The sequence below is a fragment of the Protopterus annectens genome, chromosome 1.part0 (assembly GCF_019279795.1).
Source record: "Protopterus annectens isolate FY-2018-M chromosome 1.part0, PAN1.0, whole genome shotgun sequence".
Classification (NCBI taxonomy): Eukaryota; Metazoa; Chordata; order Ceratodontiformes; family Protopteridae; genus Protopterus; species Protopterus annectens.
The window spans coordinates 1914339151-1914363470 of NC_056725.1; the positions used below are offsets into that span (position 1 = coordinate 1914339151).

General features: G+C 44.6%; 1 protein-coding gene across 2 annotated transcripts in view; it reads left to right on the forward strand.

The window, feature by feature from the left end:
• The window catches only part of SENP6 (SUMO specific peptidase 6), a gene marked incomplete in the record, with an annotated part of 3063818 nt that overhangs the window by 1758786 nt on the left and 1280712 nt on the right, over positions 1-24320 (forward strand). For both annotated transcript variants that reach the window (XM_044070093.1, XM_044070102.1), the window contains 1 exon segment: positions 8173-8355. In XM_044070093.1, the coding sequence (XP_043926028.1) occupies positions 8173-8355 (183 nt within the window).

Consider the following 24320-nt stretch of genomic DNA (forward strand, 5'->3'; position numbering starts at 1 on the left):
TACATACTTTCACCAAGCATTATCACTTACCAATTTTCTCTAAATCCAGAGCTGGCTTTGCCACTGCTGTCTTGCAGGGCCATCTAGCTGGTTCTAATGCTGTATAAATTCCTCCTCCCAACCATAGCTTTGGGAATCTACCCAAATGTAATGACTGCAACAGTGAAACACGAAGAACATAGTACAGTTGTGTACACTTACCATAAATTGTAGATGTTAGAGTGTATTCACTGTTGCAGTCCTGGTTACCGTCCCTCCAGCCCCTTGTTTTCTTCTGACTATACCTCTCCCTTCTTTTACTATGCTTAAAAGCCTTTTTGTTGTATTTGCTTTTCGTTGGAGGTATATTTGTGTGTTTTTTTTATTTTATTTGCTCCCCATTTGGGGGGCACTTGACATCTGGGGCAAGAAAAACTAATGTAATGGCGTCGGCTGCATGTTTTATACCCCTGACGACCTGACATCATGGAAGAAGGGACCACAACCTACACAGGTCCCAAGACTTTGTTAATCAGGCCGACTGAGGGCAACCTGCCAGCAGATTACCCAAATGTAATGACTGCAACAGTGAATACACTCAAACATCTACATTTATGTTAAGTGTACACAACTGTACTTTTGGAAGTATGTGGCTGTGTTAAATGTTGTTTAGTATGTGGGTATGTGTATAGATAGCAAAAAAGAGAGAACATACATGAGGAAACATCTGAACACCACAAATGGCAAAGATCACATAATCTACTGAATATCAAAAACAGCAAAGCAATTCTTATCAGTGTTGTAAGGAATATGGTTAAATAGTAGCTTCGAGGACTGGATCTCTGCATTGTATTAGAAGGCACAAGTGCAGTTATTGTTAAATGGGCAACTAACCCTGGATATAGAGAGCAGAAGTGGCACTAGGCAGAGGTGGTAATCTTCGTGTTTCACTGTTGCAGTCATCACACTTGGATTATCTGCCTGCAAGGTAGCCCTCAGTCGGCCCGAATACCAGAGGGATAGTATTTCTGCGTCGGTTGCTGTCGCTTCAGGACTGACGTCAGGGGTATCAAAACAGGCAGCCGACACCATTACATCAGTCTTTCTTGCAGAGGAGCCCGAAGCAGAAGCAGTTTGCACGAGTGCCGGTTGGCTGCTACGAGTTTTTGTTTCTGAATTGAATCATCCTGAAGTCTTCTAAAGCTAAGTACCCCATTGGAGGTCCTTTTTCTTGCTCTGTCTGATGCAAGAAAAAGTTAACAATTGTGTCACCTGTGGAAAGCAAATACCACACCGAGATTTCCATTCTTACTGTGTCACCTGTTTAGGCCCAGACCATGATGTATCTCACTGTCGGTTTTGTTCTTTGTTCAACGCCCAAACGATTCTGTCCTCGGGCCCTTATTGTAGCTAAATACTTTCGTTCTCTATCTCAGTATTCCGAATGGCTTCGGTATGCCATCCGTCTATCAATCTTCCGAAAAATTGTAAGGATAAAGACAGACTGCACAGGTCCAAGACTGCCAACGACGCTTCCGTTAAGTTAGTCGCCAATTCGTCAGTACTCAGTGAGGTGCGTTTGCTGCCCCTGATGCCCACTTAAATGGATTTGCAGGCTGCTACCAAGACCCGTTCGGAGTCCGGTATGCCGCGAGACTCTTCTTTGACTACGGAACCTGTGGATGTCTCTACCTTGGATGGGTCCAGAGATGCTGTGCAGGCACTGGCTTCCGAGGAAGTTCTTCACATTCCCGATATTCGACACAAACCAATGACTTCTTTTATGTCTTCAGTTCTTTCTAAAGCTACCAAGTTTCTAAGGCCACGAGTACGAGCTACGCCTAAAAAAAGACGACCCAAACTCAAGCGCCTGCTTCCTTGCCACAATCTCAAATGCTTAAAATGGCAGAAGACCTGATCATGCTGATTAGGGGAAGCCAGCCTTCCCCTGCTAAGAGAGAAAAAGAGACCTGTCCCCAGCAGCTTCAACTATCCAGAAGTCCAACAACTCTGAGGTTTCTGAATATGAAGACATGCCTTTATCTGCCTTTGAGGATTCAGATGCAGAGAATCCATTCCTTCTGCCTCCCCTCCAGAGGATTTTTCTATTGGTGAAACCCTACATACTTTGAGAGAACATTTCCTCTGGGAATGCCAGGATTATCCTCAGTCAAAAAAGAGACTTGGGGAATTTTTAGATTTACCCCAGCACAACACCCTTAGCTATCCCTCCTGTTCTGGATGTTGTGGATGACGTCTTTATGGAATCCAGTCTAGCTCCTGATATTTTACCCCCTGCTCCTAGGAAACCAGACAGGTACTATAGAGTCCCTGACTCTCAAATTTATTTTCAAAAATCCTACTGATGACACGGAGGTCATCTCCCAAGGGCCTAAAGGAATAAAAGCAGTTACAGCTAAGAATCCCACCCCTTTCTTCAGGGACTCCCAAGCTTTAGACAGATGGGGTAAAAAAGTATCTCTCTACACAAAGAACATAGTACAGTTGTGTACACTTACCATAAATGTAGATGTTTGAGTGTATTCACTGTAGCAGTCCTGGTTTCCCACCCTTCAGCTGCCTTGTCTCTCTCTCTCTCTCTCTCTCTCCTTCTCTGATTCTCTTACTCACCCCTTACAGGGCTATTGGTATTTCTTTTTTACTGGTGTTGTTTATTCCACCATAACTTAGCTCCCTTTTTGGGGGCTCCTGACATTTGGGGCAAGAAAAACTGATGTAATGACGTTGGCTGCCTGTTTTTATACCCCAGACGACCCGACGTCAGTCCTGAAGCGAGAGCAACCAACACAGAAATACTAAGTCTCTAGTATTCGGGCCAACTGAGGGCTACCTGCAGGCAGATAATCCAAATGTGATGACTGCAACAGTGAATACACTTGAACATCTACATTTATGGTAAGTGTACACAACTGCACTTTCCTTGACTCCTATATTATTCATTCTGGCAGTGGAGGTTATGGCTCAGCAGATAGGCCATTTCTTGTCTCATATTCTCTGTGAATGGTAATTTTGTAGACTGTTCATGGATGATTGTACACAATTCCCAGGAGATCTAAGGCAATGTACTTGGGTCTGATGGTGGTGGAGACAGGTTAAGCCCTGGTTGACAATAATTATCAGGATTTGTATATTTTTTTCGTAGTTGCTGATTAAATGAACATTTAAAATTCTCTCTTTGACAGGTAGAATTTAATATAAATGATGATATTGCCACTCATTTGTATACTAGCCAACATCTCCCCTTAAATCTTGATGAAAATAAGTTGGTGAAAATACAAAGTATGTGTGATAAATTTGTATGGAATGGAAAACTGGAATTGGAAGATTGCCAAATGAAGGGTTTGTTTATCTAAGAGATGGGGAATGCCTGATTTTAGTTTATACACTTTTGCCACAGCAGCTCTAGCTTTTTCCAGTGATTATTTTTTTAGTAAGAAGTGTTTTTTTTACAGCTTGGGGGGAGGCCTTTATAAAGTTACAAGGCTCTATAAAATCTGTTTTTGGTTATATTGAGAGTAGGGCTTTGGAGTAATTCATAATTAGTATTTAGGGGCAGACAATTTACTGGAAACATTGTCAGGAGAAACTTGTGAGTAATTGGAAACCTGATGCGAGGGCTTGAGGAAGATGTAATCCGATTTGAGGAATGGTGTTGCATAGGGGCATGTTGCAATATGAAGAGTTTAAAACATGATGTAAAAGATTGGCTGGATACAGTAGATGCACTGTTTTTGATGGGGGCAAAAAGAAGAGAAGATAGATGGTGCCATTGTCCTGAATGGGAGATGCAGTTGGGAAAAGTGACCTGCAGCGCAGTTCACAAAATAGTTCTAAAACATAAATATGGTAAGGAGTTGGGAAACTGAAAGCTAGATAGTGGGGGCCAAGAAATTCAAATTATATAGAGAAGTATGGGTATATTTTATTAAAATACCCGCTAAACTAAAAAACTTTACCAATGATCTTGGTTTGCCATATGCTTTGGATATAAATATGATCCCATTTAATTTTTTTTTTTTTTTATAGAAAGGGTATGGAGATACCCTTCCATTTTTTAATAGAAGGGATATGGAGACAACTGCATGCTGAAGCTGTGGTGAAAAGGGGATACATATATATGTTTTGAGGCTATAAGGAAATGTACCATTTCTGGAGTGAGGTTTTTCAAACGTGGGAAGATACTTTTGTTAAGAAAGTGTCTAGAAATTCTGTAAACTTGGCTTAAGTAGAGACGGTGAAGGCACAAAGCTTTCAGTAGTAGTGATGTTAATGTTAAGGGAATGGGTTAGGAGTTAAATTAAGTAAAGGAGGGTGGGCCACACTGAAACTATAGTGACACTGGGAAAAATAATATTAGGACCTATTAGAAAGTTTTGTGTACACAGGATTTGAGAGAAAGTACAGGCAAGGTTAACAAACAGTTAACGTTAGAGAGTATTACCAGATACAGGTTGGCTGGGAACACCTCAAACAGGTGACTTTGGAGATGGCTTTAGTTTGGCATAAGGGGAGGTCTTCAGAACATATGTAAGAGGATAAATGTTTGCTCTTCTTTGCTAATAATTTTCTTATATGTTTTTTAACACCTTTATTGAATTATCATGTGACACTGGCAAATTTACATTTATACGAAAGTAATCAAACTGTTTTAACATTAACAAACATTATACTTCACATATATTGTTATATGTCATATAACCTAAGCAACATTACATAAATTATTCAATCCCTGTCCCTTTTTTTAAACAAGAAACTTTATTAAGCCATCACTTATGACATAATCCTACATTTACATAAATGAAAACAAACCACACCGACACAATTCTAGTTGCATTTTACATCGCAAGCCATACTAACTTGTGCAGATGCAAACATTGTGCATTACTTATAATCTACCTAATAATTTTCAGTCAAACATTACATAGCTTATTTAAGTCCTACCTTCTTTCAAACCTCATTACTCCTCTGTATGTATTGTTCCTACAATTTCCATTTTTTTCCTATGTAGTTTGCTCTTACACTTTTCTAAAAATCTCAATTCCAGTTGTTTTACACCATTACTATATTCTCTGCTTCTAATATAGTTGATTTAGATTTTGATTTCCATTTTCTAGCAATTGCTTTTTTGGCAGCCACCACAATTAGACACAACAAGACCTTACTATGCCTAGGCAATTCCACTTTTGTATCATAGCTCAGAAAAAAAAACATCTCCCTCGTCATACCAGTCCGCCCACCCAGCATCTCCGATGGCGCATCCTGCAGGGAATCCTTAAAGTCCACCAACCCACCGCACACCCAGCAAATATCTTACAAATTTTTTCTTTCTTCCCCGTCGCACCTCCAGCATTTGCTGTCTACCTGAGGAAAAATTATCCAGAGTCTACTTGAGGCATAAAAAAAAATCTATGTAAATATTTCCAAGCAAAAATTCTGTATCTTCTAGATTTTGTTGCATATTTGGGAGAGATATATACCCCCATTGTTTCTTTGTCAATTACTTATACAGCGTCTCTTCCAAATCCTTTCTACCCTCCTCTGATTGATTCTTACAGTTAAAATTCAATATTTTATATGCTATGCTAATTATTCCATTTTTAATAGCAGATTCTGCTAAAAACTCTACCAGTGCTAGTCTTTCATTTAGGACCCCATGTTTCTTTCTGTTTGACTATACCCTGATATCAATTCTTGATAGGGAGGGCAATCTCTAACCTGCAGTCCAAATAACTTCTTGGCCTCTTTCCATTCTGTTACCTTTCCCTATCTAGCTATTTGCTCCCAATACCTTGGCTCCTTTAATCATTTTCATGTATGTTGGTTTATTTGGGTGGGGTGAAGGATCATGATTATACATCTGTTGCTGTATAAATGTATATTTTTGGATGATTGTTGCTCCTTCTTTATATGCTGTTTTTTGGTGAATTATAATAGAAAACTTGTGCAGAAAGTAATTATCAGAAATTGCTCCAGATATTGTGGCACACACAAGTACCGCATGAATTACTGACAAGTAATTTGTGCAGGGCACCGCTTGGTTCTCATATTTATTTGATTTTTTTTTGTTGTTGTGTGAAATTTCTAACTTTACAGATGTGACAAGTGTTTTTACATTAAAGATGTCAATTGACAGCATGTAATATATCAAAATGAGTGTACTTTATTTTGGTAATGTTGCCAGTCTTTTATGTTTTCGTTTTCCAAGGTGAAATTTCTGTTTTGCAAGCCTAAATTAGAGTGGTCATACCTGATATCATTTTTGTAAGATAGTTGCCATTTGTAGCATCCGTATGCACTGCTTTGAAAAAGAAGCAGCAGTAGAAGATTGTCTAGCAGATGGTAAAATATTTGTAAGATAGTGCCAGTACTCACTTGTTGGGAAATGCAGCTTTGCTTAGATGTAGAATCCACAACAAATAAATTAGTAGTAGTAGTTTGTTCAGAGAAACAGTCGGTCACTTCTTTAGACTTGCTCCTTGTGCAGAGAGCAGAATGGAGATCTAGAAAAAATCTTAAATTTAGCAGCTGTAAATTCCTTTGTACTAGTTAATCTTGACGTCTGCATTAGTTGTAAGCATAAATACTGATTTTCTTGATTTAAAAAATGAAAAAAAAACTTACAGCTGTAGATTTAATTTAAAATTAGGCAGCATGTAGTCTCTGAAGAATATCCATTCTTTATTGACAGGGACCTCTGTGTGTGGAGGTGTGGAATTTCCATTGCATGTCCACCGTCTCTGAATTAATTTAACATATTTATCTATGTCACAACTTGGGTAGTCAGACATTCAGGTGTCGGGGCGCTGTGCCTCTACAAGCCTTTAATTTATCCCATTCAAGGACCCATGGTAGGATTCCTCTTTGTTTGGTATAATAATTTGTTTACATTCTAACTGTCTTGATTTATGAGAGCGCCGTTCTTCTAGGCCAGGATCACCTTCCTTCCATTCCCATGTGCATAAGTGTTTTTTTACCAGCTCTGCTGCATTCTTGCTCCCCTTTAAGTTGGGCAGTTTGTCCTACTTTATTACTTTTCTAATGATGTAGTGTCATTTTTCCTTGGTGGGGGGGGGGGGGCGGGCTACTCCCCTCCTCACCAAGCCCTGGGTAGATGTACTGCCTGTTCATTTCTGTAGATGACAATCAAGTGCTCCAGAAGTGGAAGCCATCATTCCACTGCTAGGAACTGGGGTTTTGAAGTTAAAGCCTAGCATTTCATGTGCAGTTCCTGAAGCATTGCATGTCATGATGTATATACATTACTCTCTGCATATGACCCTGTCCATTTATAGACAGTGCCTCTGTGTGATCCACCAGTGTGCTACAGATTGTGTGGCCAGGCACATGGCCCCTACCCTTTTTCCACAATGAGAGTCGAGTTGAATTAGCTAAGTCTTTCTCCCCTATTGTGCCAGCTGCAGCATATGGTGGAGCTGTTAGTTGAATTTGGGTGGTCTGAGTTATACCGGGGACTTTACCCCCTCTATTCCAGTAGAGATGGCTATGTAATATTAAATCTGCATTATCTGTTGCTTTGTGAGATGGTGATTATTGGTGGATTAGAATGAAATGTTGGATTGTGGAGAACTCAGTCTTATGTAACTGGTGCATTGTATTACGTCATGTGTCTGTAGTGCTGCAGATATATCTCTAGTTGCTTGATTTTGCTTAAAAAGATGTTGGATTCTGATTAGTGAAGAAGAAATGTCCCTCAGAAAAGGTATGTCAAGGCAAATTCTCTTTCAGGTAAACTGACTATGGTGAGTTATTGCAAAGCTTTGATTTATTTGTGGTTTCTGTTGGCCATCTTGGAAACTTGGAGAAGAGGGGGAGGGCCTGCTTTCCCTTGTTATGAACTAGTTTGCCATGTTTAGCACAATCATGCTCTTAAATGGCCTTGTTGTAGCTGGATATGTGTTGTACACTCTGAGATGCTCATGAATGTCTGGTTTGCTACTCTGTGCAACTAAACATTTTGGTGAGTTAATATATTTTTGTGAAACATTTGCATTGTAGTTTACATGCCAGTTTTGAAAAACTTTTAGTGTACGTGAGGTTTTGCAGTCTATAATTATAAAAGAGCGACTGAGTTATGAATTTTTTTCCCCACTTTGGTGTAGTAATTAATCTGTATTTTATTGAATGCACTCTCATAATGTGTTTATTTTGCAGGGTCAGTTAGTGAGTCTTGCAGTATTAGAATAGACACTTCCATGCTTACTAAATGTGAATGGTGCAGCACTCGTAAGCTACCAGTAGTGTTTTTGCAGACCACATCAGACTTCTGCTCGAAACTGCAAGCCCAGCTCAAAATGGACAGAGAGGATGGTGTTTGGTTTGATAGTAATGCAGCTAGTAAGTATACATTTTATTTTATCTGGTTTCTTTGGAGATGTGGTAGAAGTATTCTAATTCGTGACAGGGAAGGTAAACATTTATGAAATAATGGTTTTGAAGTAATCTTTAATATGTCCTTCTGTAGGTCACAATGTCATTAATGCTTGCCACTGGGACTTTTGCTGCAAAAGGCTGGACGTCTCGTCTGATATCCAGATTGTAGCATCCTTCTCCCTCCAAGCCAAGCAGACTGCTGCTCTCCTAGGGACATCAGCAAATTCCCTGGCTAAAGCGACCATTTGCCTACATAATTTGTAGTTTTTTTCTTGCCACAAGTTTGTCAACAATAGCCCAGCATTGTCAAACTATTCCATATTTGTGCAAGAATAATTACTTTGAGAAAATCTTGGTATTTTTTCTTGTAAAATTCATATTGATTTATGGGGTTGAAATGACCATTTATAACCATGGGGTATTGCTCGCTCTGAGAGAAAAGAAATGTGCATTTAAAAGGCAAATTCCCCTGTAAGAATTAACATAACCAGTATGTGTTTTGTTTAGGCACAGAGCATGATAGTTAGAAAACTCACATTTTTCCAATGCATGTTACACTTGAAACTTAATGGGAAGTTAGCTGGTCCAAAATTGGATCTGAATATTTTCTTGGAAAACCATATACAATCTCCATTTGAACCTGCTGCTTCTGCATCCCTGAAATTTCTGACTTGGAAAATTGTGTTTTTGTTGGACATCACTTCAGCTATGACGCTGTCATTATTGCAGACAGTGTGCAAAGAAACATCCAGTGCAACTGCTTTGTCATTAGAAATCATGCCTGGCAAGCCTTATAGCCCTTTCAGAGGATAGAAAAGTACAGCTGTTCAGTGCTTCACTTAATAAGGACTTGCTCTTTAGGGCTCCTGCTTTTGAGCTCTCAGAAGGAAGGAAGGACTAAAAGGAAATGAGTAGTGAAATGGAAGACTGCTGCCAGTGAATCAACTGTTTCACTCCTCCATGCTAGGATAGGAGAGAGACTTCTATGCCAGGGCTCCTTTATAAGTAGTGAGGTACTAACTTAAAAAATAACACACACACACATTGAATTCCAGCTGACGAACTCAATTTAGCCAGACAAGCTTCCAAGTCAAGGTAAGAGAATAAACCCAGTACTTGATCTAAGATTTCATATTTTCCTATTTCAAAAGTTGAATAAAACCACTGAAATTTTCCCTTTGGTTTTCAAAAGCTTTATTTTTGAACGTTCAACATAGGTAGGCCACTTTAGTGGTTTTATTCAACTATTGAAATAGGAAAATATGAGATCGTAGAACGAGGACTGGGTTTATTCCCTTAAATCGACTTGGAAGCTTGTTCGTCTAGATTGAGTTGTTAGCTGGAATTCAGTTTTTGTGTGTGTTATTTTTTAAGTTAGTATCGCTTTTGCGATTCAAGCTCAGAGAAGCCTTTGGGGTGCAGTCTCTCAACTTGAGAATCCTCAGTGCTTATTTTCTGATTGATTAAAGTAGCGAGGTAAGGATAAACAGGCAAATGGAAGAATTTGACAATGCAACAGGAAGTGTCCCGGAAACCAGAAAGGGAAACCCGAGTGGCTTCAACAGTCAAATCCCCCAAAAGGGAACATCCATGACTATCAACAGCTCCCCCTTTCCCCCAACTCTGTTCAGCCTGTCCCACCCTCAGCTGCAGAACAGCAATAAGGCTAGCTTAGTTATGAGAAGCTGTGATGTATCTCAGGAGACAAGTGGGTACTACAGATTATCTCCCAGAGGTACAGACATTTTCTTAAATGTCCAAAATTTTCAGGCATAATACCCCCTGTACAAAATGTTACTGGTTATTTCAGGAGCTTCAGGAGCTTCAGCTGGGTGTAAAATAACCAGTAATGTAATAGTATCAGAGCCAGAGGTTCCATTTAAGTTTCTTCCTGTTGCCAGAAGAGGGCCCATAGTCACTCATCTTAGACCTCTCAAGGCTTTAATACGCCTCTAAAGATCCCAAAGTTCAAAGTGTCTGTTTCTCTTGCTCTTACTGTTCCTGTTTCCACAAACTACCTTGGACTGTGAAGGTGCCTGCCTCCATACCCCCATTTTACAGGGTCCACAGATTCTTCTCAGATTTGTGTTGGGGTATGTCTTTCAGTCTCCCTCTTTGTCCACTGGATTATTTGCTGCAGACAGAACACTTACAAAGTGCCTGGCTCCAGTTATTACTTACTGCAGAACCAAGGCATTCAGGTTTGTGTGTAGCTGGATGAATAGTTGATTCAAGCAGTCACATGAGATGTAGAGAGCATTGCAGTTCACTATGGATTGCCTTCAAAGGCTGTTATATTCTCATTTTTCACAACTCATGCCACACCCCTTCCAAGGATTATACAGAAAGCCTTTCTCTGTCAGGAAAAGGTTGAACACTTTCACAGTTCGTATGTGCCCTGGCCCCGGGAGACCATAGGCTTGACCAAGGAATTCTTAAGAGCACTGAGTTTCATGAATTCCACTATTTTAATGGTACCTTTGGCCAATGGTATCTGAGAAACACTTGGAGTCAGTATTGCCAGTCCCTCTAGAAGATGTTTCCTTGGCTGCCATGCACCTCATAGGCACAGAAGATGTTCTTCGTGTTTCACTGTTGTAGTCATCACACTTGGGTTATCTGCCTGCAGGTAGCCCTCAGTCGGCCTGAATACCAGAGTCTTGAGATTTCTGCGTCAGATGCTGTCGCCTCTTCCATGACATCAGGTCATCAGGGGTATGAAACATGCAGCCAACACCATTACATCAGCTTTCCTTGCCGTGCAGAAGCCCGAAGAAGAAGCAGTTCGCAAGTGCCAGTCAGCCGCTACCTTAAATTTTTGTTTTTCGAGTTTCAAACCTGAAGTCTTCTATAGCGAAGTACACCATTAGGGATTCTTTTTTCTTGCTCTAACCAATGTCAAAAAAAGTTAACAATTGTCTTGCAGCTGCCATGAACCTCATAGGCACAGAAGTTGAGTAGTGGTCCAACCAGGTCAGACAGAACCTTGTATCCATCAAACATTATCTCACCCCCCCCCAACAAACCACTACCACAGATGCCTCAGGCTTGGCTTAAGGAGCCTACACGAAGTACCTCAAGGTGCTGGAAGTATGTAGTCATGTACAAAGAAGAAAAACGGAAGCACATCCATCTAAAAGTAGTAATGACCCTTGTCCAAGTTTTAAAGGTCTTCAAGCCTATCTGGAGAAAAGGGGTCTTACAGGTGACATCAGGTAGCACAGCAGTGATGAGATGCATTTGCAAGGCTAGAACTCAAGTCATATCCCTTTTGCAGGGTAGCTTTGACTGCTTGGGAAATATCTCTTCAGTCCTAAGTAATCCTGAATACAATAAAAAATAAAAAATGTACAATACGTTAGTTGCATAAGTGTGCACACCCTTAAACAAATACATGTTATGTTGTCCTATCTTGCCTTCATTCTTGCTGGTTGGGTTCGGAGCTAAAACTCTGCTCAGACTCGGCCGTATACCAAAGCTTGAGAACTTCTACTGGTTCGAGGCTAAGACCTATCCCATGGTGCTTAGAGGCTGTTCCCCAGATCTCGTTTGCTGCTTGAAGCGTCGGGATTGTCTTCGCTGGCTCAGGCTTGTAAAATTTGATATTTTTTTATACCTTAATACTTGTAATCTTTTAAATACTATCTGATCTGAAGTAGGAGATTCATTTGTCTGCAACCTGTGGGTTATGGATCCGATATCGGATCCGAACCGGCATGGTTTTCCAGCTATGGATCCGAGCTCTCAGCTCCTCCCCTCACCCATAATGCCCTGCTCTCCCTACATGACCTCAGATCTAGTTTGCTGCACTGGTGACCAGATTGGTTTTCTTGAGCTCTACAGCTAAGTGGATTTTCTAGTTATTCTAGTGCTAAAATTTAATATTTTTTTTGACAGTTTGTGTGAAAGTTTAGGTTTCCCTTTTGGTAGTTAAACTTATTTAGTTGTTTTAATATTTTGTAGTTAGTTTCCCTCCCCTCGCTGGTAGCGTAGTGTGTGTTTGGGCCTGTGTGTCTGTCTAGTTTACTTTTACTTTTTTAACATTAGTTTAAGTAATTTCTAGGCTCTTAGGATGTCAGAACAACCTAAGGCCATTTTTTCGAAGTGCTCCGAGTGTGGCCATAAGCTTTCCCCTGCTGATGGCCACACTCGGTGCGTTCGATGCCTTGGGGTTGAACACCTCACTTCTGGATGTTCCATTTGTGCAGGGTTCAACCCCAGGGCATTGAAGGAGCGGAGGTCTAAGCTGGTCCTGGCGGGACTTTTGCCCCCGGACTCGGCTCTGACCTCCGCTCCTTCGGGGGGTACCATGTCTACGGTTCCCTCCTCTCTGGCTCCCCCTCCTCCTCCTGGGACTCAACCTCCCTGTAGTGGTTCGGAGGAGAGGGAAGCTAGAAAGAAGGACCGGAGGGAGAAGCACCATAAGCGGCGGGCTGAGACCTCTGTGTCGGCCCCGCCTGCCAAGCGGGCTTCTCCTCCGGCCTCCTTATCTGCTGGTTCTCCCCCTCCTCAGCTCCGGTCACCTGTGTGCTTTTCACCGGGACCTGAGGAGGAGGAGACCCGATCTCCGTCGAGGCTATCCAGGAGGCACTCAAGGCCTACCTCGGTAGCCTCGTCGAGATCGACGTATAGTTTATCGGACGCTGATCTGGACCGGATGATGAGAAGGTTCATCCAGGCCCAGATGCAGATCGGAGTGCTCTTGCCTCCCCCCCTCTGGGGGGGGAGCTCGACCCCTTTCTTTAAACCGATAGCTCCTTCTCCGACCCGCTACCCGGGTTCGGAGCACTTGAGCCGAGCAGCTTCGAGCCGGGGTGGGTCGGCCGATAGTACTCGGTACCGGATCCGACCCTGCCCTCGAGTGCTTCGGATCCAACTCGGAGCCTGGATCCGAGCCGGATCCGGGGATCAGTGCCTTCGGCGCCGTCTGTGTCAGAGCGCACTGTCCCTCGGATCCGAGTGCTGGCCGCTCCGATCCACTCCTCAGATCCCAGGGGGAGCCGATTGTCGGATCCTTTGGTCGAGGTCGGCTCCCCCTCGGCTTTTGATGTAGTGGAGAGGACCCTGTTGAGGGTTTCCGGACCCCCGGCACTTGCTTCGGCTCCGTCCAGCGCTCCATCTGCACTGGACCAGGCTTCCACCATCCGGCCTTTGGGACAGCCCGCTCCTTTGCCCCAAGTTGTTCCTTTGGAACAGGTCACTGTTTGCGAGGAGTCCTCTGACAGCCACCTGGAAGATGCCCCCCGCAAGCATACGTGCAAAAGGAGGCACATAGACTCCCCCGAGTCTCTCATGGAAGACACGGACTTGGAGGAAGGGGAAGGCTCCCCAAGATCACCCCCTGAGGATGTCTCATTTGGAGACATCATGGAAATGCTTTGCATCGGGGGGGGTGGTCTGCCCCCAAGTCTTCCCCGGACGAGTCAGTGTTCTTGGAGGCATTTGAAGCGGGCCCGTCTACCTCTTGGGTGTCCCCTCCTGCCGACCCCCTGGTGGACCTCATTACCACCAGGGCGTGGAAGGAACCGGACACCGTGGAGCCAATCCCAAAAAGGCCCGACCGTATACTCAGTCCCCCGGCTGACCGTGCCCATTGGAGTAAGGGGCCTCAGGTAGATGCCATGTTGACGGCGGCTGCCACCAAGAGGGAACTTGCTCAGGAGAGTCCCTCAGTCCATCCCCCGAGCAAGGAGTCTCGGATGATGGACCGCTTGGGGAAGCGGATGTTTAGTTCAGCGACCTTCTCAGTGAGGGCACTGAACTACCTGGCACATGTGATTAGGATGCAGCACGATCTTATAAAAGAATACGCTGCATCCCCCCAGAGTCCATGTCGGAGGAGGACAAAGTGCTGCACTCCACCCGTATGGCCACTCTCAGGTCCGTCACTAATACCTCTATGCGGCTACTGTCCCATGCTACGGAAGGTGCTGCTAGAGCCGCAGGGGCAGGCCTAGTTACCAGACGTCAGGCCTGGCTCCGTCATTGCGATTTCACGGAGCCCTTCAAGGCGTCATTTGCGAATGCCCCCTTCGATGGTTCTGCCCTCATTGGCAAAACTGTTCGTGATACTTTGACCCAGAGCGAAAAGGATGGGAAGACGCTGTCTGCCGTCGGAATCTGGTTCTCTGTGCCCCAGAGGCCCTATTCTAGGAACCAAAAGGGCCAGAAGAAGATGTGGTTCTGGAAGTCGCAGCAATCCCAGCCTGCTCCGGACAACCAGTCCTTCCGTGGCAGAGGAGAACAGGGAGGACGCCGCCCAGGGGCAGAGGGGCTCCCAGGAACTTCGGGTCCAGAGAACCCTTCTCTGAATGGCCCGCGCAGCAGCCCTGAAGGGTTGCCCGGCTGCTCCACTCTGGAGGCAGTCGGGGGACGTTTTTCGGAGCACCTAGCGGCATGGGAGTCCTTAACATCAGACCACTGGATCCTCCAGATCATATCCAGAGGATACCGTATCCCATTTCGTCACATGCCAAAATTGAAGTCCCTCCCCGACGTTCCACCTGGTCAGTGGGAGGCCGCTTTGGCAGAAATTGGCCATCTGCTAAAGAAAAGAGCCATCCAGCCCGTCCCCCCAGACCAGATCGGATCAGGGTTCTACTCCAGGTTCTTTTTAGTGCCAAAAAAGACGGGGGATCTAAGACCAATTTTAGACCTTTTACTCTTGAACCTGGCAGTTCCCAAGGAGAAATTCCGAATGGTTACGTTGCAGTCTATTCTCCCCCTTCTGGGAGAAAACCACTGGATGTGCTCCATAGGCCTCAAGGATGCGTACTACCACATACTAATGGACAGGCGCTCCAGGAGGTTTCTCCGCTTCCGGCTGGGAGCCAGTCACTACCAATTCCGGGTCCTTCCCTTTGGTCTCACCACAGCCCCCAGGGTGTTCACCAAAGTATTAGCAGTGGTAGCGGCCCACCTGAACTTCAGGGGGGTTCAGGTCTTTCCTTACCTGGACGACTGGCTTCTCACCGCCCCAACAAGGCATCTACTATTATTGGCGCGAGACTCCTTTCTCCATCTTGCTCCCCGTCTGGGCATCACAATAAATACAGAGAAATCCAACCTAGCACCTACGCAGTTCATAGATTTTATAGGTGCCAGGTTAGACACGAGACGATTAAGAGCCTTCCTCACTGCGGACAGAATTCAGAATCTGCAGCTCCAGGTGCGGGCCATTCTCCACTCCAGCTCAGTTCCGGCGGAGTTGGTCCTGAGGGCTCTAGGGTCCATGGCAGCAGCGATAGCGCTTCTTCCCCTCGCCAGGTTCAATATGCGCATCCTTCAATGGACACTCCTAGTTCAATGTTCGTATCTTGCTCTTCCCATGCATCATCCCATTGCGATCAGCAAGGCTTGCAAGCGGTCCCTCCTGTGGTGGCTTCACTCTCCAGATCTCCACGGAGGCCGCCCCTTTTGTGCTTCTCCCCCTCTCGCCACGGTGACCACGGACGCCTCCCGCCTCGGGTGGGGGGGGCATTTTGCAGGCCGGATGGTCCAAGGCACGTGGAACGATTCCAAGACCTTACTGCATATCAACGTTCTAGAGATGAGGGCAGTGCTCTTAGCGTTGCTAGCACTTCAGGCCTTTCTTCCTTTGGGAACAATTGCGATTCAGTCAGACAACATGTCTGTTGTCTGGTATATCAACAAGCAGGGAGGAACCAGGTCTTACCCTCTTTGTCGAGAAGCCATGAGAGTGTGGGAATGGGCAATCTCCACCAACCGCTTTCTCATAGCAACGCATATTCCAGGTCAGCCCAACATCCTTGCGGACAAACTCAGTCGCACCATTCTCACCCCTTACGAGTGGTCTCTCAATACTCAGGTAGCGGAACGCATCTTCGCATGGTGGGGAACTCCTTGTTGCGATCTTTTTGCATCTCCCTAAAACACCAAGTGCGACAGATGTTCTTCATCTCACATTGCTGCAGTCCTTACACTTGGGTAGTCCGCTGTCCTCGGTCGGCCCGAATATCAAAGTATAAGGCTGACGTCGGTCAGGGCGCATTTGACTGACATCAGGACGTCAGGGTACAAATGCGCATGACCGACGTCATATCCTCAGTCTTTTTTGCCGCATGGTCCGATGCAGAAGCAGCATTGCAAGTGCCGGTTGGCGTTCTGAGATTTTTCGATTTAGAAGTTTCAGACCGAGTTCAAAGTTGGCTAAGTACCCCGTTGGGGAATATTTTAGTTTTTTCTTGCCTCAGTCATTTACCGGATGTCAGAAAAAGTCAATAATTGCATTTCTTGTGGGAAACAGATACCGCATAGAGATTATCATACTTTGTGTATTCCTTGCTTAGGGCCTGAGCACGACGTTGTTGGCTGTCGCTCTTGTGCTAGATTTAATAAACGCACTATAAAGAGAAGGTTGGATTGTGCAAGGTTAGTCTTTGGGAAGCGGTGCAACTATAAAATGCCGTCGGATGCTCCGACGCCCGCTTCTTTGAAGAAGCGCAAGGACAAGGCAGTTAAGTCTAGGCTAGAAGAACCGTCTGTACCGGACGCCGGTTCTTTAGAGGTGTCGGTGGAGCCGGTGGCTCCACCGGAGGCTTCAGATGTTTCGGAGTCTTCGGCTGAAGACTTGCAGGAGTACTCTCCTTATTCTGATTCTGATGTGGATGATTCTACTCCTTCTGCTACTCCTCCTGAGGATTTTTCTTTTTCAGAAACTCTTCATTCCATGAGGGAGCATTTTAAGTGGGAAGGTCAGGACTTCTCTGATTCCAGGAAAAGGCTTAGGGAATTTCTGTTTTTACCCCAGCATAGGCCTTTGGCTATACCTCCTGTTTTGGATGTAGTGGAAGATGTTTTTACAGAGGCTTCTCTTAATCCTGATTCTTTGCCTCCTGCTCCTGTTAAGCCGGATAGGTATTACAGGGTGCCTGAAGCTCATAAGTATCTTTTAAGAGTCCTAGGGCAGACCCAGAAACTGTTAGCCAGGGGCCTAAAGGTGTTAAGGCTTCTGTTGTTAAAAATCCGGTTCCTGCAGACAAGGAGGCTAGGGCCTTGGATAGATGGGGAAAGAAAGTTTATACTTCTTCCACTCTTGCTATGAGGGCTCTGAATTGCCAGTTTCACATGTTGAAATACCAAAACTATCTCCTTTCTCAATTGAAGTCTAAGATTGATGCTCTGGCAGTAGGTATTGATTGTAAAGAGTTGCAAGATTTAGTACATGTTTCTGAACAGGTGGGTAAGCATTCTTTGCAATGTGGTTTTGATGCTGTACAGGCCTCGTCTAGGGTGGCTGCCACTGGGTCAGTTCTTCACAGGCACGCCTGGCTGAGGGATCAGAATTTGTCTGAACATGTTAAAACAAGGATTTTAGATGCTCCTTTACAATCTGACGTGTTGTTTGGTCCTCCTGTTGAGACAGTTTTAAAGAAAATGGAAGACAAGGCTAAGTCTATGCAGACTGTTAAAGATTTTTTGCAGGTCCAGCCTCCAAAGTTTAGTAGAAATTGGCCTACTAAAGGGTGGACGTATCCTTCTTATGATTCCCAGTCTAGGGGTAGCTCTAGACGTGGTAAGGGCAGAGCTCAGGGCTCTTTCAGGCCTAGAACAGGGAGTTCTCCTGCACAGGCTTCGGGTGAGGGCAGGGGTCAGTCCTTTCGTAAGCAGACCCAATGACCTACCTTTTCAGCTGCCAGAGCCTGCCTGCCTGGCAGCACCTTTGGGAGGAAGGTTGGCACTTTTCAAAGAAAATTGGAGTTTAATTACCCAGGACAGATGGGTATTGGATATCATACACCACGGCTACAGGTTTTATTTCCATACCTTGCCTCCTTTCAAAGGCATGCCAGACGCTCCTCCTCAACAAAGAATAGAGGCTCACAAACAGGTTTCTCTGTTGCTCCAACTAGGGGCCATACAGCCGGTCCCTCTACCAGAAGTGGGCCTAGGATTTTATTCTCGCCTGTTCCTAGTACCAAAGAAGGGGAACACGTGGAGACCAATTTTGGATTTATCTATCCTCAACACTTATCTGGACATTCCCAAGTTCAAAATGTTGACGTTGCAGCAGCTTTTACCTCTGCTGGGCAAAGATCATTGGATGGTAACTTTGGATCTCAAGGAGGCTTACCTTCATGTTCCTATCAGACTAAGTTGCAGAAAGTATCATGCTGAGCTGGGACTTCTCACTATCAGTTCTCTGCATTGCCCTTTGGCTTATCTACTGCCCAGAGTGTTCACGAAAGTTCTGGCTCCAGTGATAGCTTTCTTCAGACTAAAAGGAATACAGATCTATCCTTATTTGGACGACTGCCTAATTCTAGCTCAAGGAAGGGAAGAGCTTCTTCATCATTTGGAATATGTGATAGCAGTGCTAAGATGCCTAGGGTATTCTGTGAACGAAATAAAGTCCAGTCTAGTACCCTCTCAAGACATGTGCTTTCTGGGTGTGAGACTGAATACAGCATCCCAGATGGCCTTTTAACCCCGGACAAACAAAAGAGTCTATCCCTTTACTTCCATCAACTATCTCATCAGTCCGGGCTGACTGCAAGGACAGTCCTTCAAGCCTTAGGGTTCATGGCATCTTGTATTCTGGTGCTTCCCAATGCCAAACTGCATATGAGGAAGCTACAATGGTATCTCAAAAATGTATGGACACAGCACTGCCAGGATCTGGACACTGTCATTCAAATAATACCTTGCATTCAAAAGGAATTTTTGTGGTGGGCTCAGGAATGTCACCTAAACAAGGGACTCTCTGTGACCCGGCCAGAGGCGAGTCAGATTTTAACGACAGATGCCTCAGACAAAGCTTGGGGAGCTCATCTAAATGGAAAGTGGATACAAAACAAGTGGCCTGTCAGACTACAACATCTACATATCAACATGAAGGAGATGTTAGCAGTCCAGTTTGCATTGATAGCTTTCCAGGAATTACTTCTTCCAGGGCAGGTGTTGATTCTAACAGACAACACAACTGTCATGTGGTACATCAGCAAGCAAGGGGGAACGCATTCTTATCCCCTATGCAGGCAAGCAATGATTTTGTGGGAGACTGCTCTCAGTTTACAGCTCAATCTTCAGGCAAGGTTTCTGCCAGGAGCACAGAACTCCTTAGCAGATGTGTTGAGCAGACGAATTATGGATCCCCACGAGTGGAAATTGGATCCTCATGTATTTCAGAAATTGACAGTGTCATGGGGAACTCCAGACATAGATCTGTTCGCTTCTCCACTAAACCATCAGCTGCCAAGGTTTTGCACAAAAAGGTTTCATCCCACAGCTTGGAGAGTGGATGCTCTTTCTTTCAATTGGAGCAATCTTCATGTGTATGCCTTTCCACCTCTGCCTCTCCTCCCAAAGGTACTTCTAAAGGTCAGACAGGACAAGCCAAGGATGATTTTAATAGCTCCGGATTGGCCTCGACAGCACTGGTACCCATTACTGAGAAGTCTGATACGGAAGCCTCCATGGCCTTTGCCTTCGATTCCACACCTGTTGTCGCAGGACAGCCATTTGCTAAATGTCAAGCTTCACTCTCTGCACCTAACAGCCTGGCATATTCTGTTTTGAACCATAGTGGGCCTCCGCTTCCTCAGCAAGTTTTGAATGTTATTTTGGAGGCTAGAAGGCCTAGTACAAGGAAAGTGTACGCAGACAAATGGAAGAGATTTTTATTTTGGAGTGCAGCAAAAGATTTTGATGTTTCTGGGCCTAATTTGTGTGTGGCTCTTCAATATCTTACTGAGTTACTAGACAAAGGTTTCTCCATGGCCTTTGCCTTCGATTCCACACCTGTTGTCGCAGGACAGCCATTTGCTAAATGTCAAGCTTCACTCTCTGCACCTAACAGCCTGGCATATTCTGTTTTGAACCATAGTGGGCCTCCGCTTCCTCAGCAAGTTTTGAATGTTATTTTGGAGGCTAGAAGGCCTAGTACAAGGAAAGTGTACGCAGACAAATGGAAGAGATTTTTATTTTGGAGTGCAGCAAAAGATTTTGATGTTTCTGGGCCTAATTTGTGTGTGGCTCTTCAATATCTTACTGAGTTACTAGACAAAGGTTTGTCTTTCTCTTCTATTAAAGTTCATGCTGCAGCAATTTCAGCTCACTATGATTGCACTCCACCATTGTTTTCTCATCCTTTGTTCAAGCAATTTCTTAGAGGGCAAAGAATATAAGACCCCAAAGAGCTCCTACTCCTGCTTGGGATCTCAATTTTGTGTTGGAGAAACTCTCTCTACAACCTTTTGAGCCTGCAGCTACTGCTGAGTTGAAATATTTATCATGGAAGACTGCTTTTTTGTTGGCCATTACCTCTGCAAGAAGGGTTTCTGAATTGCAGGCCCTTATGGCGGTTGAGCCTTTCTTGATTTTCCATAAGGATAGGGTATCATTACGTACTAATCCTTCCTTTATGCCTAAGGTGGTTTCTAGTGTGGCTTTAAACCAAACGATTCATTTGCCTACTTTTTTATGCAAATCCCCAAAATAAAGGGGAAAAGATTTTGCACACTTTAGATGTACACAGGCAGTTACGTTATTATTTGGACAGAACTTAAGGGTTCAGGCAGTCTCAGCAGTTGTTTGTTTCTTTTGCTTTGAGTTCTCAGGGCAAGCCTGTGTCAAAACAAACTATTTCTAAGTGGATTGGGTTTTGCATTGCTTTCTGTTATTCCCATCATGGCAAGGAGATTCCAGCTGGGATTAGGCCTCATTCCACTAGGGCTACTGCCACTTCAACAGCTTTTTGAGGGAGTGGCAACCAAGGATATTTTGGAGGCAGCTACTTGGAGTTCTGTGCATACTTTCTCTAGGCATTATCACCTGCCACTTTACTCTAAGTCCAGGGCTGGTTTTGCCACTGCTGTTCTGCAGGGCATTTTGGCAGCTCCTGCTTCCTTGTAGTTAGCCATCCTCCCTTACCTCTGCTTTGGGATTCTACCCAAGTGTAAGGACTGCAGCAATGTGAGATGAAGAACATAGTACAGTTTTGTACCTACCATAAATGTAGATGTTCGAGGATCCACATTGCTGCAGTCCAATTTACCCTCCCTCCTTCCCCTCTGTAGTTAGAGGTGGTTGTGTGGGTTGGGTTGTACATATTGTGTATATTGTATATATTGTACATATGGTTAGTGCAAGGGTGGTTGGTTGGTTGTTTGCTGTCTTTTGGTTTTGACCTTTATTTTTAGGGTCTTCTGACATCTGGGGCAAGAAAAGACTGAGGATATGACGTCGGTCATGCGCATTTGTACCCTGACGTCCTGATGTCAGTCAAATGCGCCCTGACCGACGTCAGCCTTATACTTTGATATTCGGGCCGACCAAGGACAGCGGACTACCCAAGTGTAAGGACTGCAGCAATGTGGATCCTCGAACATCTACATTTATGGTAGGTACAAAACTGTACTTTTTTTCGCTCTAATACCTCCTCCCGAAGGTACCCCAAGAGACGCTCTGGTGCATGCTTGGCCACCCGGTCTCCTTTATGCTTACCCCCCCCCTTGCCTCTGATGCTCCAAGTTCTTCAGAAAGCCTCTCGGTTGGGCTGCAGAATGATTCTCATTGCCCCATTTTGGCCTCGACAGATCTGGTTCCCTTTCCTAAGGTCTCACTCAGTGAATCCTCCTTGGATTCTAGATCCCATTCCGGATCTGATCTCTCACCCATCCCATCTATCAATCCCGAATCTGGACAACCTGAAGCTGACTGCTTGGCTGCTCCAGTTCCACTCCTGATCAGGACTCCCGGTATTTCGTCCCCAGTTAAGGCCATCCTGGTGGCGGCTCATAAGCCATCCACCAGGAGAGTTTACCGCAGCAAGTGGAAACGGTTCTCCTTGTGGGCGGAGCGGCAAGGTCTAAACCCCTTCACAGTTCCCCTTCCTCTGGTGCTTGACTTCTTAACCACTCTTTTTAATGATGGTGCCAGCAGTTCCACGGTCAAAGTACAACTTATGCAATTTCCCATTATCATATTGGTCACGACTCCAGTCCTCTGATGTCTGCCAAATTGTGTAAGATTTTCCTGAAAGGTACTTTTCTTCTCAGGCCCCCTGTAAAGCAAGTAGTTCCTCCTTGGGACCTTTCTTTAGTCCTTCAGGCCTTGACCGCTCCCCTTCAACCGGGCGACGGTAGATCTGAAATTTTATCTTTCAAGACGGCCTTTTAGTAGCCATTACCTCGCCAAGAGAGTTTCAGAACTTCAAGCCTTATCGCCAAGCCTCCTTACTTGGTCTTTCATCCGACTGTATACCTCAGGACCAACCCGTCCTTTCTTCCTAAGGTAGCTTCTGAAGCAAATATTAATCAATCCATTAACCTACCTGTTTTCTTTCCGAAATACCAAAACAAGGGTGAATACAAGCTTCATTCATTAGATGTTCACAGGCAACTTCGATTTTATCTAAACAGGACAGCTGGTCATAGGCAATCCGACCAGTTGTTTATTTCCTTTGCTAAATTTAATTTGGGCAAGCCAATCTCTAAAGTCTCCTTATCACGCTGGATTTCGCAGTGCATCTTACTGGCTTATCAAGCTTCTGGAAGGCCCGCACCGGAGGGAGTACATGCCCATTCAACCCGGTCAGTCTCTACCTCGGCGGCCTTTAAGGCTAGGATTCCTCTGGATGATATTTGTTCAGCAGCCACTTGGGCTTCATCTCATACCTTTATTTCCCACTACAAGTTGGATATTACATCTAGGGGTAGAGCATCCTTTGGCTCCATGGGTGTCTCGAATATCCTTCCATGATGGCCACCCAAGATTCAGGTAGCTGGGGACTCTGACCCACAGGTTGCAGACAAATGAATCTCCTACTTCAGATTTAGAAGTTATGTACTCACCATAACGTTCCATCTGAGTAGGTGTATTCATTTGTCTGCAACCATCCCGCCCTCCTATCCCCCTGGCCTTTTCAGTTTCCTGCATATTATGTGTTACCCTTTTAGGGTATTCATGCTGTTGGCAAACTCGATCTGAGGTCATGTAGGGAGAGCAGGGCATTATGGGTGAGGGGAGGAGCTGAGAGCTCGGATCCATAGCTGGAAAACCATGCCGGTTCGGATCCGATATCGGATCCATAACCCACAGGTTGCAGACAAATGAATACACCTACTCAGATGGAACGTTATGGTGAGTACATAACTTCTAATTATAACCTATTAGTCTTATCGTAATAGCCTTTGTGCTAATTCTTTCTTATCCTTGGTAATTTTTTCCCTTGCGGCTGTTTTTTTTCTTTGAGCCTAGTCATCTCTTCAAGAATCCATTTTTAGTTAGATTCTTGTCCCTTTCCCTTCCACTCTTAGGAGTCACCATTTAAGTTAGAGGCGTCTCCTCTGGTTGGAAGAGATAGTCATTTAACTTAGAGACTTCTCCTCCTCCCTTTCCTTTCTCTTCTCTTAAAAAAAAAACCTTCCTGATGTTCATTGTGTTTCACTGTTGCAGTCATTACAATTGGGTTATCCTGCTGACAGACTACCCATAGTCGGCCTGAATTCCAAAGTCTAGGTCCGGCGTTGGTTGCTGTCGCCTCCTCCCTGACGTCAGTGCGCCAGGGGGTATAAAAGATGCAGCTGACGCCATTTTCTTAAGTCTTTCTTGCCGCGCAGTGCCCGAAGCAAAAGCAGTTCGCAAGTGCCGGTCAGCCAACTCCTGAGATTTTCGTGTTTGAATTTCAGATCTGAAGTCTTCATTAAAAGCTAAGTACCCCGTTGGGGAAACTTTTTTCGTGCTCCAGACCGATGTCAGAAAAAGTTAATAATTGTGTTTCTTGTGGGAAGCAAATACCTCATAAGGACTTCCATTCTTACTGTATTCCTTGCCTAGGCCCTGATCACGACGTTGCTAATTGTCGGTTTTGTGCTAGATTTAACCAACGCACTATTAAGCGTCGGTACGATTTTGCATTTCACTAATTTGGCAGAAGATTTAATTACACAATGTCGTTGGATAGCCAT